The 19,757-nt window shown below is 38.6% G+C and overlaps 1 protein-coding gene across 3 annotated transcripts in view; it reads left to right on the forward strand.

Moving 5' to 3' along the window:
* The first annotated feature begins 566 nt into the window (after positions 1-566).
* LOC130922177 (fidgetin-like protein 2) overlaps positions 567-19,757 on the forward strand; it is a 32,183-nt gene continuing 12,992 nt past the window's right edge. The window contains exons 1-2 of one of the 3 annotated variants that reach the window (XM_057846759.1): positions 567-893; positions 2,207-2,413. In XM_057846759.1, the coding sequence (XP_057702742.1) occupies positions 2,389-2,413 (25 nt within the window). In that variant the 5' untranslated portion in view covers positions 567-893; positions 2,207-2,388. Of the gene's footprint in view, positions 905-1,477; positions 1,630-2,206; positions 2,414-19,757 lie in introns of those variants that run through there. The other 2 variants (XM_057846760.1, XM_057846758.1) reach the window with 2 other exon arrangements.

Raw genomic sequence — 19,757 nt, forward strand, 5'->3', positions numbered from 1 at the left:
TTTTATTTATTTTCTATAAATTTTTATAAATATTTATATATTTTATTTATTATTTTTATCTTTTAAGAACTACAAGTCTTTCTATCCATGGATCGCTTTAATAGAATGTTAATAATGGTAATGCCATCTTTTTGATTTATTGTTATAATAAAGAAATACAGTACTAATGTACCGTATGTTGAATGTATATATCCATCGCGGTCTTATCTTTCCATTCCAACAATAATTTACTGAAAAAAATGGCATATTTTATAGATGGTTTGAATTGCGATTAATTGCGATGAATTACAATTAATTAATTTTTTAGCTGTAATTAACTCGATTAAAAATTTTAATTGTTTGACACCCCTAAAAAATATATGTATATATATTTCAAAAAGGCATGTCCGATATTTTTTTTGCCGATTCCGATACTTTGAAAATGACGTGATCGGACCCGATCGATCGGGACATCTCTACCTATAACCCTAATATGAATAAACAATACAGAAAATGAATGATGGATAACATTTTAGGGGTTCAAAATTGTCTATCACCCAATGTAAAAAACTAAAAGTGCCCGCTTCTGCAATGACAAATATGCTTAAAAGCCCATTATAGTGATTCAAACTGATTGTAATGAAAGATCACCTTCTAAAGCACGTCTTAAATGTGGATGTGTGTGTTGGCAGAGGGCCCGGTGTTGTGTGTGGAGTGTGTACTGCTGAGCCGTGACTGTTTACAGCGGAGTAACATGAGGAGTTGAGCGGCTTGTCCCGCCTACACCATAACTCTAAATGCAGAACCACAGCTGTGTTTCCACGTTTCAGGCACTAAGCAAAATAGAGGACACGAGTGGGGGACGACATGAACAAATGGAAATAAAAACCGTGTTTTCGTACACGAGGGAACAGGTGAGTTACAGGTGAGGAAATTAACCCACATTCTGGTCAAATATTTGAGACCAAAGCTGAGGTCATTTGCTCTTGCCTGTGCATGTGTGTAGGGGGATGGGGTACATCAGAAATTAGGTAATATTGACATGGTTGTTGCGACCCCGCCCACCCTACAATACTAAGATCGATGCAACTGATCAATAGAAGTCATTGACAATAACTGAACTTCTTATGTGGTCAGCCGAGGGGAAAATTCACTATTTTTCAGTCGCGTGTGTGTGTCCTGCATATAAGGTCATTTATCAAAGTGTTCCAAAAGACACACACACACACACACACACTCAAAACACACACACGCATGCATGCATGCACATATTTATGCACTGCAGGGGGAAGCTTGGCTCTTCTCTGACATAGCATGATTGGTCACTTCTCGCTCTCTCTCTCTCTCTCTCTCTCTCCTTCTCTCTCTTTTCCTGCTGAAATAGTTTTAACAAAAGAGGGGGAGGGGTTGTGCAGTTGGGGGAGGGGATGTATGTGTTGCTCTGTTGTCACTAGGCCACGGAGGGAGGGAGGGGGGAGGCTGAAGGGCGATCGAGGGAGTGTAGGAGAGAAAGATATGGTCCCAGAAGGGAGCGCACACACACACACACACACACATACACTTCACACACTCGCTCAGTCTCCCCCGCTTGTTTTGTGGAATAGTGGATTACTTTTCAAGTATTCGGCAAGCAGACGCAGGCATGATCAGGTCAGTAGAATCTCTTTAAACATTAAAGGTCTTGTCAGATTTTACATTTTTTGTTCTGCGCTGCTCCTCATGTGATATGATCCCTCCCATGTGTTTTAGGATTCCACTATACGTGCTGTTGCTTATGTGTGCATGGCATTCCCACTAGTTTGTCGTGTGTCGGTCAATCCGGCTGAGGGAGAGGAGTTGAGAGTATCTATTAGCATTCCATGATGTTTAATACATTTGTCAAATTTTCACTGGATGTTTGGAATATGTTGTGATCTTCTTGTGTGATTTGTACTGCTCCTGCTCTTTAAATGGATTAGAAACATGGTGCTACCGGCTGACCGTGTGGTTGCGTCCACACTCTGTTGGACTATTTAGCAACACACAACTCACGCATGCAATATTTTTGACAGAAATGTGGTTTTCCCTGCCTACAGATTGCTAAAAAAAACACTTTTTGAATAGTTTTACAATGCACAGAGGCATATCTCAAAGTTATCCTGTTCGATTACCCGCGTCAATAGAAATTGACGTGCCCATCTGTCCGTGTGTCTGACGGCTCTGACATTGGCCCATGCGTGTTCCTCAGGTGTCTGAGCTGCCTCCAGTTGTGAGATGAGCCATGGAAAGTTGCAGGGGTCCACTTACTAACCCAGCTCGCATCCGCCCGACCGACCGCAGCCCGGGGGGGTCCTGCAGCATGCAGCGGAGCTCTCACTAGCACCAAGTGGACCCGGTCCTGTCCTCCTTACCTGGGGCCAGGACTGCAGAATGCTCAGTCCTGTCACCCCATACAGTAAGTTGACCATACAGAGATGTCAAACATCACAGAAAAGCTTTTGTTATGCAGATTACGTTTTCTAAAGTCCTATTTAAGCATCGTTATCTAATTTTATGGCAAAGGGGGTCTTCTGCTGGGAAGTCCTGTAGACAGGACAGACAGGCTAATGGCTTTTACAGCTGAGTCTCCAACCTTTGCATTGAGGAATTTCACAGAAAGTATGCAGCTTTTTTTCAGACCCTCTGTGTGAATATAGTGCAGTTTGTTTGGACGCTCACTCAGACAATAAGATGTCTGTCCTCTCACATGTTCACAAATGCAAACGATTTCATGGTGTGGCATACGTGACAAGCCCTAATTATTTTAAAATTAAATTAAACATACATTATATGCAGGGGGAAAACAATCTAATAAAATCATACAAAATGAATACGTATCAGATTTAAACAGCACTGCAGCACTCCCTCATATATGTGATAATCAGAAGAGGTTGCTATCCATGCTGATGAATATGCTTATATTGATTGACTAGACTATTGATTAGGGCTAGCTTTAACAGGATTACACTTCTAACCTGATTGGAATAATGCAACAGGAATAAATTTTCACATTTACATAGAGTGATGCCAAGGAGAGGTGAGAAATGCAAGATGGTCAAAGGGTATTTTAGAGTGGAGGGCCTTTTTTTAGGCTAGACACAAGTACTGCTAGCGTGCATCTGTCACATTCCACCCTCTAAAAAAGACTCACATCTTCTTGTTAGAGTTCTTCACATGTATTTTTTTTAAACAACCGCTGCCGGTTGCTTGCAGCTTCTATTTTGCACCATTGCAGCCTTGAAGAGTTTAAACCAGACATGTCCAAAGTCCGGCCCGGGGGCCAAATGCGGCCCGTGGTCAAATTTTAGCCTCTGTCATAAAATCAATAACATCTGACTTAATAAATTGGTACTGCAACCAGCATATGAAGTAGCTTACACACGAAATGCTACTCCTCATTTACCCACTAAAAGGCAGCAACCCTTTAATGCCAAATGTATCACATTTGATACACCTAAAATTTCATGATTTTCAGACTAATTTAGAATTTTGACATTTCTTTTTGAAAAAAAATGATGGCTGCAAGTCAACATCTACAGGTTCCATGAGAAAAAAAAAATGATTTAGCATGGGTTATAGACATTAGAGCGCTTATTACACATATTCATTTTGACTTTTCTTTTCACAAATTTGAAAAAAGGTTTCATTAGGACCTTATTTTTCAAATTTTGGGATTCTCTGATAATTGCTTCATGTTGCAGGTATTTAAGGGCTAAGCAACATTACTCCGTGTGACCCTCTACTTCCAATTTTCTAAAATGGCGACAATCAACAAAAAAAAGTTGACTGTGACAGCCGACGCTTCAAGGATAGATGAAAATTGGACTATTTCTTCACTAAAATACGCAACAACTGTGTCTTGCCTCATTTGCAAAGAGACAGTCGCTGTTTTTAAAGATTTCAATGTGAGGCGATATTACCAAACAAGACACGCTACGACAAGATTACAAGGAAGATACGCAGCGAGAAATTGAAGCAACTTGAAGCTAGTTTAATTTTACAGCAGTAGTATTTCGCAAGAGCCCGAGAGTCGAAAGAGAACGCCGCAAAGAGAGATTGTTGAAATTATTCATTAAAAAAATAATAACGCAAATGTGACACACTGAATGGCTTGCTAAATTTTGCTTAAATATATTGTTCTACATAAAGGACGTCAGCCAAGGTCGGCCCCCCACATTTTTATCACGCCAAATCTGGCCCCCTTTGCAAAAAGTTTGGACACCCCTGGTTTAAACACAAAAAAAACACCTCTAATTACACGTTGTCTTAATCGCAATGTGACATCAAGACATTGATGTTACTCTAGCCCTTTTTTGTGGCCAGTTACCAGGGGTGAAGCCTTTGCGTGAACGTAAACTGGATTGTTAGTACGCTGGTGTCAACAGCCTCTCATTAGTCCTGTATAGAAACACACATTAACATGCCCTCTGCTTACATACACACACACACGTTAGACTTCTATTACAATTAAAGCAGCGTGTTAAGTAAATTGAAGGACATCTCAGGTCCTCATTAGGTGTCAAGGGCAAAAATGTGTTAGTGAAAGGAGCAAAAAGAGCACAGTGAAGGGCAGATGGAGAGGACGTGAGGAGGGACTGGTCAGCTGCAGCCTGATATATGAGTGGACACAATAAGCAAAAGGGGGCCAGCCCAGCCTCTGCCACATGTGAGTGGGTGTGCGTACGTGTATTTGTGTGTGTGTGAGAGAGAGAGAGCAAGAGAGAGAGAACTGAAGGCATGGGGGAAGGGAAAACTGACCACACAGGCTCGGACACTGTCGTCTTTTACAATAGTGAAAAAAAGAGGGAGGGTGCTTTGAAAAAGGAGGGAAAGTTTAAGTCGAAAATTAAAAGGAATGCAAAGTTATATTGATGCTTTGATTGTAATTTTCAGGTTGTTACAGTGCAAACATTGATTGAGCTGGTGTGTAAAATCCCATTATGACATAATACACTTGATTGTGTGGTGTTGGTGCAAAAGAGGAAATTAGAGGGAGTTTTTTCACTTAAGCTTCCCATGTTGGACTTTGCTCGCTGCTTACATAACAATGCATCCCCCTTTACTTTGCAAGCAATAGGAGATAACCCTGCAAAGGGAAGACTATACTCTCTTCACTATTATCACTATGCTCCCAATAATGGTTTTTATATGGTTTGACACAGCAGTGTGAAGTCTCTAATTAGCCCAAATGAGCCAGTCTATGCAGAATGGGGCGGGGAGGGGGAGTCATTTATCAGCATTGTGTACAAGTACACTCCCTCTGTGTTGAAGCGGACAGTACGTGTGCGGCGCATGGACAGAGAGAGGATATGTGCTGTGTAAATAGATCGCAGGTTAGATTCCTGGCATTCCAGCAGCCTGACTCATCTGAAAGATGACCAGAAGTCTCTCTCTGTCTGTTAGCCAGCTGGACACTACACTGCCCCAAAATGAACACTTCATTTGAGCTGTGCTGTGCAAATGTCCATTCTGTTGGAAATGTAATACTTTGTTTATTGGCAGAGGAGTACAAGCAACAACAACACTTGGCGGGTGTGTTTTTTGCCCCCTTCTACAGCCGCTTCTGATGCTTCACAACCCCCCAAATCCCATTCCCGCTAGGACCCTTCCCCCACATCTACTTTCATCTAATTAGCCCCTAATTACTCAAACTGACCATGCATTGGACTACGAGTCCAGCTAGCTCCTGCCAGCATCCTTGACTTGTGTAATTTATGTTCTACGTGACTTAAATTGTCATGTCGATGACTCTAATTGCCAGTTTTAGCTTTAAAAAAAAACATCAATGTGATTTTGTAGCTGCTTGCATCACTCTTGGTCCATCTATTAATTGGATCAATCACACTAGTTGGATGATTATCCACAACGGCTTAATACTCGGCAAAATGAATGAAATGGTGGTACAAATTGGATTGATGGCTGATATACTGTAATACCTGCTGAGGTTCAATAGAAGCACATTTGATAGTATAAGTTCCACTCTACCAGTTAACGTAAAGTCTTTTTGGTTCTTCTCCTGCCTCAACATGTTCTGTCATCTTCTGCAATGTACAACATACGACTGCTTGAACACCATGCACTTGTATTTTTACTACTACCTAGTAAATCGTTCATATTAGTATTAAATATGCAAGATTAAAACTCCAGGTCTTTAGGGCCTTCTTGTTGGATATCACCTGATGACACAAACTCAATTGAATATAATAGATTGATAGAAAGACTTGTAGTTGTTCAAAGATAAATGTTTTTATTAGTGCTGTCAAATTTATCGCGTTAACGGGCGGTAATTAATTTTTGTAATTAATCACGTTAAAATATTTGACGCATTAAAAGCATGCACGGAAGTATCCGCTCATGCATTGCCTCAAACAGATTATAATGACGCCGGTTTTGCATATTGAGAGCTAAAACATCAGTGAAATGTGAGTGAACACAGACGTTCATTAGACCGCGCCTTTTTTGGGCATAAGCTTTGGCAAATAGCTGCAACAAATATATCTATTGGGACAAGCGACATGGGGAAGAAAGACAGGAGATGATCTTTTTCTTAACACCCTGTATTGAACACAACGCAGAGAAGATATACCATTTGCAGCCACCACTGACAGTCATGGTTGTCCAACTTCCCATCATGCATTTGGGCGGAACAGTTAAGTCGCTACAGTATAAAAAAGTGAAAGCACAACAAAAATAATATTCCCATCAAAAAATAATGTTCACAAAAAGAAAAGCGCTCGATGCAAAGAGAACTGGCATTCCCCATCAAAATAGCTATGCAAAATACACATAAAACTTACTCAGACTTTGCCTTGGCTAGATCTCTAATTAATTTAACACTCGCCGAGTCGCCATTGACACCTTGTGGTGTATTTCAATCACTACCTTACTATTTAAACACACTGTGGAAGAACGGCAGGGAGTCCATGTGACGTCCCGCTCGGCGATGTCAACAATGGCGAGTTATTAGTTTATTTTTTGATTGAAAATTTTACAAATTTTATTAAAATGAAAACATTAAGAGGGGTTTTAATATAAAATTACTATAACTTGTACTCACATTTATCTTTTAAGAACTACAAGTCTTTCTATCCGTGGATCCCTTTAACAGAAAGAATGTTAATAATGTTAATGCCATCTTGTGGATTTATTGTTATAATAAACAAATACAGTACTTATGTACAGTATGTTGAATGTATATGTCCGTCTTGTGTCTTATCTTACCATTCCAACAATAATTTACAAATAAATATGGCATATTTTAGAGATGGTTTGAATTGCGATTAATTAGGATTAATTAATTTTTAAGCTGTGATTAACTCGATTAAAAATTTTAATCATTTGACAGCAGTAGTTTTTATGAGTTAATTTAATTTGATATTGAAACCCTTCTTGCTGTTTTTCATTTTTATACAATTTGACATAAACATGTCATCTGTTCAACCCATTCAGTTGAAACCCTAGAAGAACATTAATGAGCATGACAACACTGTCGATATTTCACAAAACGAGCAGCAAAAGCAAATTGAACAGGAAAGACGGGATGAGACAAGAAGAGAGGAGGAAAAAAAAACTGTTCTGCTAATATAAGCTACACCGGCGAAAGAGGCGAATTTGGCACCCAAAATACTTCCGTGCTCTTTCAGCATGTTTTGTTTCAATGCATACGGACAGAACATACTAAAGATGCCTTAAGAAAATACTTAAACGTAGTTAAATCAAGTAAGGGTACTTTAAATATGCTACCTGATTAATGTGGTCAACAGATCAACAATCTGCCAACTAGCTACCACAAGAAAACAACACTTAAATGTATGAGCATTTTGAGGCAATAAAATGGTTATAAAACCAGCTTTTAACCAATGAGTGCATGTGTTGGACGTCTCGCCGCGTAGAAGGAATTGCAGTAACCTGGTAGTAGTCTTCGAGCAACAATGACAATCTACCTCCTCACCCCGAGTGTCCATTGCGCGCTTAAAGCATGGCACCCTCCATAGGTCAAAACATGTACTAAATATGATAGATTTTTAAATTAATGGCAATATTTTATGTGTTTCTTATAACATATTTTATTAAAAGAGAACAATTCTGGCTTATTAAAACCTACAAGTCTTTAAATCAGAGGTTCCCTTTAAAGGTTTAGTGATCATTTTGAAAATGATGAACTGTACAACAGTGTAATAGAATGTGACCATCACAAAAAAAAGCACAATATTTACAGTGCAGGCAATGTTTTAATTTCCATTTTCACATTCAAAAGTTTAATTTAACTGATAGCCAATGTAATTTGTAAAAACAGTTCAACACTTCTTGACCAACTTTGATAACTGTGACATTACATACTGTATGGTCACACACAAGGGTTAATTTAAAAGTGGTAGGAACCTGAAGTCAAACTTAAGGCCCTGATCCATGCATGCTAGCTAGAGGAATGATGCATGAGCTATGATAATCAGTTTAATTAATTCATTTCTACAATAAAATGCTGGGTGTTTGATGCCCTCTGTTGTCACATTTATGAATTTAATGCATATGCTACGCCCGCACGTCTATGGTACTCAGAATTTGTTTGCCTGTGTCCCAACCAAATTCACCAAAATGCCACTTGCACTGAAAATTACTCGTGCTTTTAGAAGGCATACCATCCACCAAGTTGTCAATCTGGCGTGAGTATGTTCAAGGACACACCCTCGCTACGTCGGAACGCCTAGTCGGCCAAATTCCCAAAAAGGTGCAGTGAGGCTTGGACTTGTTAAAAAAAAAAAAAATCAACATTTTTGTACTCCAGCCTTCTTTCACATTCCAAAAACAAGAGCTCACCCAAGACTTGCTTCATGATAAACCATGGAGGAAATGGATGGACAGTAATACTGTTAATGATTACCAATCTAGTTAAAATCAGCAATTTATACATTCAGCAAAGCTTTAAAAACCGTAAATGTCTCTTTATACGAACATGTCTACCAAGGGTGTAGGTTTGGTCTCAACATTGGTAGGGACGATATACTGTAACAGCATAACCTGCATATACACTTTTTGCTGGGGACGGAACGTTAATAAGACCAAAAAGATTGTGTGAACAGGGGTCAGAGCTACATTTCTCATGAATATTAACTTAATTAATTGATAGGATAAATGATTAATGCAAAATAAATCTGTATTGACTTATACTTTCTTAGATATTGGTTCACTGTTCGATTCAAACATTTGTTTTCAAAAATTACTAAAGAAAGATTTTGAAAACTTCCAGGATAAATGTCTGGATTTTACAGGGCAAATTGAAATTGCAATATTTGACTTAGCCGTATTGGCCCGAATATAAGACGGTCTTTTATGCATTGAAATAAGACTGAAAAACTGGGGGTCGTCTTATATTCCCGGTCTAGACGTTTTACCCATTTACGGCGGTGGATGGCGCCAGATATCATTGAAGCGATGTTCTGTCATGACAGATCTCAGCTACTCCCAAGTTTAACCAGTTTGCATTATTTTATTGCAATGTTTTTCCTTATTCAGATTTGTTTCAAGACTACAGTTACAGTTAGACTTCACTTTAATGGTTAATGCAGTTATTGCAAATTTGTTGTTTTATCACAATAGATTGGTTTATTTACATTTTAAAAACCAGAAGCCATTCATTTATGAATGTGATAGCACTTTAGTTTACATATTTAAATGTTCAAATATTAATATTTGAATGAGGCAAAATAACATGCCTTTTCTCTCAAATATATTGTTATAATCATTTGTTTCGGATGTACTGTAATTATTTTCTGTATAAAAATTAATTTGGTGTTCAAAAAGTCTTTTTTCAAACTTGAGTCTTGAAAAAAGTGGGGGTCATCTTATAATCAGGGCCGTCTTATATTCGGGCCAATACGATAATTTAACTTATAACTTAAATTATATTAACATACACAACAAATACAAACTTGTTAAGAATCTCTTAACTATCCAGAAATGCAAAAAATAGACATTTGCCACTCAACATTGTGTCTGAACAAAAAAAATTGAATATAACTGAAAAAACTGTCAGCAAATAACAAAAATAAATAAATATGGAGCCTTCCTTCAGGTAAAAAAACTGCTGCTTCTGTCCACATGCACAGACAAACTCCACAAAAAAATATGAAAGCGCCTTTGGGCTGCTTTAAGACCACATAAATAAAATAAAAATGAAAATTGTTAGAAGGGGGTACACATCAGTTCAGTACATTTCTCATAGTTTAATTAACTTTAACAGTTGAAAACACATACTGGAGGACAATTCTCTCTAAGTAGCTTCCTACTCGAGTTTTGCTGATTAGCAAATTCACTGTTCAATGTTATATGTTATATGTATGTTGTAATGTTAAATTCAATGTTATGCTAACTTTTCCTGGCACGGCCAGACTGTTCTCCGTGTATTTTTCAAACACTGTGAGAATAGTCTGGGACCCAGCCCATTAACGGCCTCTCGAGCAAGAACAAAATCAACCGTCCAATCAGATTCGTTTATTTGCGTGATGTGTTCTTAACGAGCAACGTCACTCTTCCGCGTGGGAAGTCGCCTCTACAACAACACAGATGGCGAACAGGAGAGCCGAGAATATGTTCGAATCCACGGTAAAATCAGTTTTAAATGACCAAAAACATATCGACACAAGTCATTGACAACAGTCTGTCTCGCGCTAGCCATGTTGAATAAACTCCGCTCTCCTCATATGTTTACTTCCGCGCGCAAGTCCCTCGTCGCTTTACTAATGTACTAAAGTTCGCCCGTCGCTGATTGGTCCACTCCGCTGTCTGTTTGTTGTGGCTTGCTCCACCCTGGAAATTTTATCCGCTGAATAGTGGCCAGACTCAATAGCTGGAACAGCGGTGAGTCTGGTGTACCAGGCAAATGCTAACTCTGATGCAGGTCGGACTTTCAGTAGCAAAATTAGTCGTGTGTTCCACACCTCCACCTTTTTACATTACTATTACTTGCAGTGGCTGCTGCTGGCCAAAAAACAATTTCTAATATCCCTCCTCTTTAAAGGGGGGGGCATGTTGTATTTCTGTCGGGGGTGTGAATGCGTGTGTGAGTGTGTTTGGGGGGGGGGGGTCAAGTCATCAGCCAATCAAACGTACGTTTGTGGGGGGAAAAAATGAACTGGCACATTCAGCAAGTGAAAACGGATAATGTAAGTCTGAACAGAATTAAAATAATTCACTTAATAATGGTAAGATCAATTCTATCCTTACAACATATGGGAAGACAATCTAAATTACCTATATAGCTGAACTCCTTATATAATGCAAATAGGGTTGCTTAAAAGTTGGTGGGGACAATTTGAGCATCCTGAAAAGTTGCTAGTGTTGTGTCCCTACCGTCCCTATGCAAACCTACGCCCTTTCTTCAATCATACAGTAAATTAAATAACAGAAGAACATTTATAAGAAACAGCTTTTACAGGCTTAATTTATGAAGCATTTATCATACTATACAATCTGTAGCAGAAACAGTCCTTTGCAAAATCTATGAAGAATCTAAATAAAGCCTTAATGGAACACTCATTAAATGCGGCCATTACAAGTATAAACCCCAGAAAATGATTGTCTTACTTAAGACTAACCAGAAAACAATCAGACGTGCACATGCAGGGCCGAAATCCACTAACTGGAAATGACCAGAGTACACCATGCACAATTTAGTTCAGCTTAGCTGAACATTGAGTGAGTATTTCCCGTGAAGGCGTCGTCCATGCGGCCATAGATGTGTGATGTGCATCGAACTGGCAGTACGACTGTATGATGATCACACTGATTAAGGAAAGCTGTCACAGTACCAAGCCGGCTTAGTTCTCATCTTTGTCTGCTGCTAAGCCAAGCGTGGCCAAGAATGGAGGGCTCTCTACAAGTTCCAAGTCAGCACCAGTTGCTAGATTAGGGCCGGGGCTCCCTCACTCATCCCTCCTAATTCCTGGGCTAACCCCCACCAGACCCCAACCGCACACCCACACACACCCTAATACCATCTCTCCAACACAGATGTCTGATGCTCCAGCACACATTACCACTTTGAATAGGTCATTGAAATGCACGTTAAAATAAATTTAACTGGAATTTGGAAAATGAGTAGACATTTTGACTCTAGTGTATTATCATTGTAGCTTTTGTGAATGTATAACTCTTGCTGTAACTGGTGTCAGGCACCATTTGAGCAAACGCGACAATGTACAGAGCAAACACCGATTTGTGAACTGATCACATTTTGAGTTAAATTATCAGGCAAATGCTCATCTTTTTAGTAGGGTTGTTCCGATCATGTTTTTTTGCTCCCGATCCGATCCCGATCGTTTTAGTTTGAGTATCTGCCGATCCCGATATTTCCCGATCCGATTGCTTTTTTTTTGCTCCCGATTCAATTCCAATCATTCCCGATAATTTTTACCGATCATACACATTTTGGCAATGCATTAAGAAAAAAATGAATAAAACTCGGACGAATATATACATTCAACATACAGTACATAAGTACTGTATTTGTTTATTATGACAATAAATCCTCAAGATGGCATTTACATTATTAACATTCTTTCTGTGAGAGGGATCCATGGGTAGAAAGACTTGTGACTTTATATATTGTGACTAAATATTGCCATCTAGTGTATTTGTTGAGTTTTCAGTAAATGATACTGCAGCCATTCAACCCAAATGCATGATGGGAAGGAGGAACCATGACTGTGCGTAGTGCTACCAATTGATATATCTTCTCTGCGTTGGCAAATAATATAAGGTGTTAGGCAAAAGACCAATTGCTACCTTATTTCCCCACATTGCTTTCCATGATATTTCTAATCGTACGGAGCGGGATTGTAAGGCTTTAGCCTATTAAAAAAAGCTCCAGGCTGCCAAAATTCACTCTACTAATATTACGCTGCCTTTTATCTCTCTACATAGGTAAAACCACACCATTACAGATTGAGCGCGACAATGCGTGAGTGGCTCGTGCAACGCATGCATTAATTGCGTTAAATATTTTAACGTGATACATTATCAAAAAAATTAAATACCGACGTTATCGGGATAAATTTGATAACCCTACCTTAAGCCTAAACCAGGCATGAAAATCTCTCACCTTTCGGCGAAATTCGCCGTTTTGAAGTAAAAAAGGATGACCTACTGATCCGAGGAGAAATTTTTTAAGGGGGGGGGGGGGGGGGGGGGTCGGGTGTAGGCATGTGCCGGTTACCTTCACGGTTTACCATGCTATTAAAACGTCGCGGTTACAAAACCACTAAAATTTTCCGTCATACAGTAGTACGTAATCGTTATTTTTCATGTGTCAAAAATGCAGCCAGAAGTGGCTTGGCGCGGCAGCGCTTACCCTTTCCCCTGTTTGATGCTGCGTGTGCCAGTGACGCTATTCCAGCAAACCCAAAAACAAGCACGCCAAACGCAAGGCATACTTTTCTGCAATTTATTGATCTCTCACATCGTGGCAACTGAAATATACCAAATGAATACATTTAAAACGTTGTACAATCGTATTTTTCCAAGTGTGAGTAGCTTCAACAGTTTAGCTTCATGAAAAGGTTCGCCAAAAAAAACAAAAAAAACACACATTTTCCTTTCAAATTCAATACACAAAGTTACTAAAAACTTACAAAGACGAATGATAGGCAAGGCTTAGCAAGGAGAGCAACTTCATTGAAGTTAATCACAGCCGCTGAGAGAGAAACAAGTTTGAATGCAGGAGGGGAGAAAAGAGCGTCAAAGATCGTTAATTACGACAGATGATCTTGTTCTAAGAACAAATTCACGTTCGCTGGAAGAGGAGAGGTCTCACTCCCAATTTTTTTTAGATGAATTCATTTGCCAGCATATTGAATTTGGTGAGTAATGGTTTCAATCGTTTTCATATTTTGCGTTATGACAAGTTACTGCCGTTCGTTCCAGCTTGCATTGAACACTGCCAGAGCTAGCCAAATCTCTGGTGAAAAAAATAGCTCCCGTTAAGTTAGCGTCAAGCTTGTGTATTTAATGGTAATATAAAAGCAGTGCTGTCACTAACGCGTTATGTGAATAATGCGTAACAGTAATCTGATTACTTTCTTTCGGTAAAGAGCAATCTAACGCGTTCATTTTTCTAAATCCGTAATCTGATTAAAGTTACTTTCCTTGATGCCTGTGCGTTACTATTTTGTTATTGCCCCATAATGTATGTATAATGAAGAATACTGTAGTCATGGGAGTGACATCACGTGTCACATTTTCTAATCGGGGATGGAAAAAAAACAGGTGACGTGTTTTACCATGATGCGTGAGCCGTGAGCGCTGGGAATTTGCGGTCAAAACAACATAGCCTTGCTATCTCGCCAGGATGCAATTAAATAGGCAGGAGATATACTACAAACGGCTGCATTTGCACACTGGAAACACAGCCATTACTTGTCATTTTTGTCCAGTAAAGATGACAAAAATATCTCCTTGCGCTGGCTCTAAAAGACTGTTGACTGCTAAAGCATCCAATTCAAGCACCACCTGGAATTACAGCACAACGGGTAACAAGACAGCCAGGACTTTTGATACTGCTCGTGCTCAATCCTCTGTTCAAGCTCAGTTGTTGTTGAGGGTTTTGAAAGCTTAGGTTTAAAGAAATTCTAAATATCCATCTTGCCTCCTCAGCTGTAGTTTTGGCTAAGCAAAGCAAACGGCTGTCTCTCAGGTGCTATAGTCACAGGATCTGTTCGAAAAATAATTTGGACCCATTATGAAATACTTTGAAGGATTCTTATTCATTTCATTCATTTTTGTTGTTTTATTGCTCTAAAACTTTTATAGACAACATTTTAATGGTCATATTCAATGGTCTATACCTTAAAGGGGAAGCTCAGAATTTTTTACATTAGGCTTAATCTTTGAGTTAGCTTGGGTTCAATTAGTCGCTGGAGTTGATTTGAACAAATTCTGTGCAGTTTGCCAGTTATTTGATAGTTTCAGGGCTTCGGAGTGAGAGCGCGAGTCAATGGTGGTTGAAATCAACTCCTTCAACTAATTAAACCCCTGCTAATTTGAATATTAAGCCTTATGTGAAAAATTTAAATTGTCAAATTCGCCTCATGTTTCGCCGACGGAGGACATTTTGGCAGAACGCCGGAACATATTTCCTCCACACCCTTCTCACCTTTTTAACCCCTGACCCATTTTCATGCCTGCTAAACTAAAGACTCTGGATGAGTGTAACATATTATGTCTGTAACATTAAATACAATTAGAAAACAATTTAGTTAAAAAAAAAAAAAAATTTAAAAAAGGCATGGCCGATATTTTTTTGCCGATTCCGATACATTGAAAATGACGTGATCGGGACATCTCTACTTTTTAGCTTGAAATGACTGTGAAATGTGAGTAAGGTATTATTTTACAATTTACCCACATCCAAAATTGTAAAGGTATAGTAAAATTCTCTTGAATGGATTGTTTCCTCATAATTGTCAGACATAAGTAGGGATATTATTGTTTGTGTAAGCCGAATCAGATCATATGCTCGGTGGGGTAGCTTTATTGTCAAAAGTAGGGATATTATTGATCATGTAATATAATGATTTTTTTTTTTTTTTTTTTTTTTTTTAAAGGGAACCACGGACCGAAAGACTTAGTAGTTCTTGAAGATAAATGTTAGCATGAGTTACAATAATTTGATATTCAAACCCCTCAATGTTTTTTATTGTATACAATTTTACAAATTAGTAACACTAGTAGGTCGCCATTGTTGTTGTTTTATTTATTTATTTTTATTTTATTTATTTATTTATTTTAAACCTGTCCCGTTCAGCTGTTTAACACAGAGAATGAAAATCTGAGGGTAAAAGAAGGAGAAAGAGAGTGAGAGAAGAAACACAAACATCAACAAGTAATAAATTGAATGCCTACACTAACTATGAATATGCTGGTGCTACCGTCAGCAAGATGTATTTCCGTTTGACACCATGTGGGGGGCCTGATAACCAGGGAAAGAGAGGAGGGGTGGGGGGGGGTCTAGAATATAAGTGAGGGAAGGGGGAGTGTACACACCTCAGCCCTGTGATCTAGAACCCAGTAATCATGTGAATCCCTTGTGAGTGTGAGCTTGTTGGCAACCCACTCCATGGCGCCCCATCGCTAACCACGGCACCAAGTTCGCCATTGTTGTTGATGACGCTGGGTGGGCGGTGCTGCCGTACTTCCGCAGTGTCAATCCTTAGCTACATAAACATGTCGTCGGATCTGCCCTTCCAATTTGAACCCGAGTGGGAAAGTGTTAAGCAGGACAGCACTGTTGATATTTCACAAAACGAGCAGCAAAAGCAATTAAGTGAAGGTCTCCAGCGGGATTCAAACCCACATGTCCTGTGCAACAGACAAGCGCGTAAACCACAGGACTATACTTTCGCGTGATGTTGGAGCTATGATTTTTCTTATGAAGCAATCGCAACCCACATGCGTTGTTTGTGTGCTAAAACCCAAAAGGGAAACACAACTGAAAAAAAGTGCTGCTGGCTTGACCACAGAATTAGAAAAAGTGGCTCACTCAGACAACAATAACATTGGGATTGCGTTAAAAAAAAAAAAAAAAAAACACGATCTCAAAAAAGGGAGACACAAAAAGAGTCAGTGACAGTAGATCAGGATCAATTAAAAAAAAAAAAAACTGAGGGAAGACCGCGGTGAGAGGCAGACAATAAAAAAAAACAAGGCAATGATGCAACTAAGAACCTGGAATATACAAACTGTCAAACGGCAGCAAGTCAATATCTCAGCAAGCCGCCTAGGATTGGTTTACAGACACTGCTGATGAGTAGGGTTAGGCGTCGCGCATCGATGGGAATCAGTTCTATCACTCCGATGCTCCCAGAATCGTTCAAATATTTAAATTTCGGTTCCATGTTTCGATGCCCTGACCGCCGAGCGACAATTTTTTTTAAAGACGGATATTTTTATACAAGTTAAAATTAGCCCCGTGAGAAGTTCATATAATTTAAAAAAATCATCGAGAAGTTAAGACTTTAATATAAACTATGCAATATTTTTCGACCCCGACCTTTTTTTTTTTTACCCTGCCTCTTAAAAGAATCGGAATCGAGAATCGTTCGTAACCGGAATCGAAATGTGGAATCTAAATCGGAACCGTTCAATTTCAAACGATGCCCAACCCTACTGATGAGCTGGAATTGGATGCAGGTATGACATTGGGTGCTCATCCCACAGACCTATAATAAAACAATCTGACCAGCAGCAGAATGTGACAGAATCACGCCAGTCGTCATACTAGCTTCGCTTGCTAGCTAGCGCAGCTATTCTCCCAGTACAGGCCAACTTCGTAATCATCCCCAGTGTGCATTGCATGCGTAAAACATTGCGCCCACCTTTGGTGGAAACATGTATTAAATATTATAGATTTTTAAATCAATAGCACTTATACATGTGTTTATAATAACATATTTTAGTAAAAGATAACAATTGTGGCTTATTAGAGTCTTTAAGTCCGAGGTTCCCTTTTAAAATGCGTACATCACAGTCACAGCTGCTAAAACATCAAATTCACAATGCTTACAATATTAAATATGTACTGTAAGTGATAATGAAAGCCATAGGTTGAATCATTCTAATCTGGGTCAAAGAGTCATTCAATGTGTTAATGCTGATCCTGTCTATCAATCAGTCTATGTCATGTTTTATTGTATTGAGCCATGATTAATTTTGACCCTTTTAGGTATACCTCACAATTACTTGACGGAGGTTAAAAACTCTCCAGTGGTGATGGCGATGTCTTCAGTTCAGCTCACCGCTGAGTGTCAGATTGTGACACCAATGAGATAAAGCCTGTGTGTTCTAATCCTTCATTAGTCTGCTTTCCCAATCTGCGCGCACTCCATCTCGATCTCCCAGCGTCTGAGCTTTGTGGTCCACTTCCAGTTTTTACATTCCACTCTGCTGAATTTTGATAAGGATTCCAGGTCGCACTAGATTACTGTGGCCGAATATGTCTTTTAATCAATTATGGGCCATCTGTTGAAGACCAGATGAGAGTAGATTTAAAACTAGTGGCCTGCAATCAGCAAGAGTGTTGGCCCTTAACTGTTTAAATATATTATTGTAGTGCTTCACTAAGCAACGTACTTTTGTTCCATTTTAAACTGTTGGCTCAATTTATGCACAATGGAAAAAAAAAAAAAAGATTTACATATGAAAAATAATCAGACGTAATGCAAAATCACTTAATCAGTTCATGGTAATGGATCGCAAGAAAATTGTCTCCCCTTCCACATGAACTGACGTCTAGTCTGAAAAAGGGGATAAGGATACTTATATTTGTTTGTGTGTGTTTTGGTGACCTTCTGCTTGTTTATTGTGCTTGTGTATGGGTCAGCGCCATGATCAGGAATTCCCTAGAGTGCAGGGATTTCTCCGATTCTGGGTGGGGCTTCTGCTGGCCGAGAGCACTGACATCCATGGATTGGATGAGCAGGATTATTGGGCTGAAGGATCATTTAATTTAGGGATCAACATGTGGACCGTTTAGAGGCCCATCTGGTGGTCTTGGTGGACATGTGACACGACTAGCACTAATCTGCATGTAGACCGCGTCAAAGCAGAATGAGCAAGTGTGTGTGTTTGAGTGTGTGTGTGAATTTTGTGCAGACTGCAGTTTCATTACTTTATAAGTAGACTGAAGCACATTTTCAAGGTCGTACCGTCCTAACTTTATAGCTGTTTATTCGGTAACACTTTACAATAAGGGTCCCTTAATTAACAGTAGTTAAAGCATTTTTAGACAGTAACTCATATTTAAGTAACATAACAATAATTCATTTAATCCCTTATCTAACGTTTATTAATATGTTAATTAACATGAGTTAATGCATAGTTAATGTGTTTTAAGACAATAACTAATGTTTAGGTAACATTACAATAATTAATATAATTGCTTATCTATAATTTATTAATATATTAATTAACATGAGTTAATGCGTTAGTTAATGCATTCGTTAATGCAGAAACCAGACAGTAACTAATAGTTTGGTAAAAAAAAAAAAAAAAAGTCCTATATAGGGTTAGGGTTTGTTAACTAAAGCATTTATAATTTCTTAGTTAAGGGACACATGTGCTACACTTTACAATAAGGGTCCAAAACGCATTCAGTAATGGTTAATAAAGGTTAAGGGGGGGTAACTTAAGCATTTATAATTTCTTAGTTAAGGGACACATGTGCTACACTTATAATAAGGGTCCAATAAGCATTCAGTAGTGGTTAATAAAGGTTAAGAGGGGGGAGCTTAAGCATTTATAATTTCTCAGTTAAGGGATACGTGTGCTACACTTTACAATAGGGGTCCAAAAAACATTCAGTAATAGTTCATTAAGGTTAAGTAATACTTAACTAAGAAATTATAAATGCTAAATCATAAATGCTAAATCAACAAACCCTAACCCTAAACCCTAACCCTGAACCCTAGACCTAACCCCATATAGGCCTTTTTTTTTTTTTTTTTTTTTTTTTTAATTTTACCAAACCATTAGTTACTGTCTGGTTATGCATTAACTAATGCATTACCTAATGCATTAGCTAATGCTTTAACTCATGTTAATTAATATATTAATAAGTATTAGATAAGAAATTATATTAATTATTGTAATGTTACTTGAACATTAGTTATTGTCTAAAAATGTATTAATTAACGTTAAAGTTACCCTTATTGTAAAGTGTTACCGTTTATTCTTTGTCATTCGTATGTAATCGTTATTTAGAAGATTAA

The sequence above is a fragment of the Corythoichthys intestinalis genome, chromosome 9 (assembly GCF_030265065.1).
Source record: "Corythoichthys intestinalis isolate RoL2023-P3 chromosome 9, ASM3026506v1, whole genome shotgun sequence".
In the NCBI taxonomy this organism is placed as follows: domain Eukaryota; kingdom Metazoa; phylum Chordata; class Actinopteri; order Syngnathiformes; family Syngnathidae; genus Corythoichthys; species Corythoichthys intestinalis.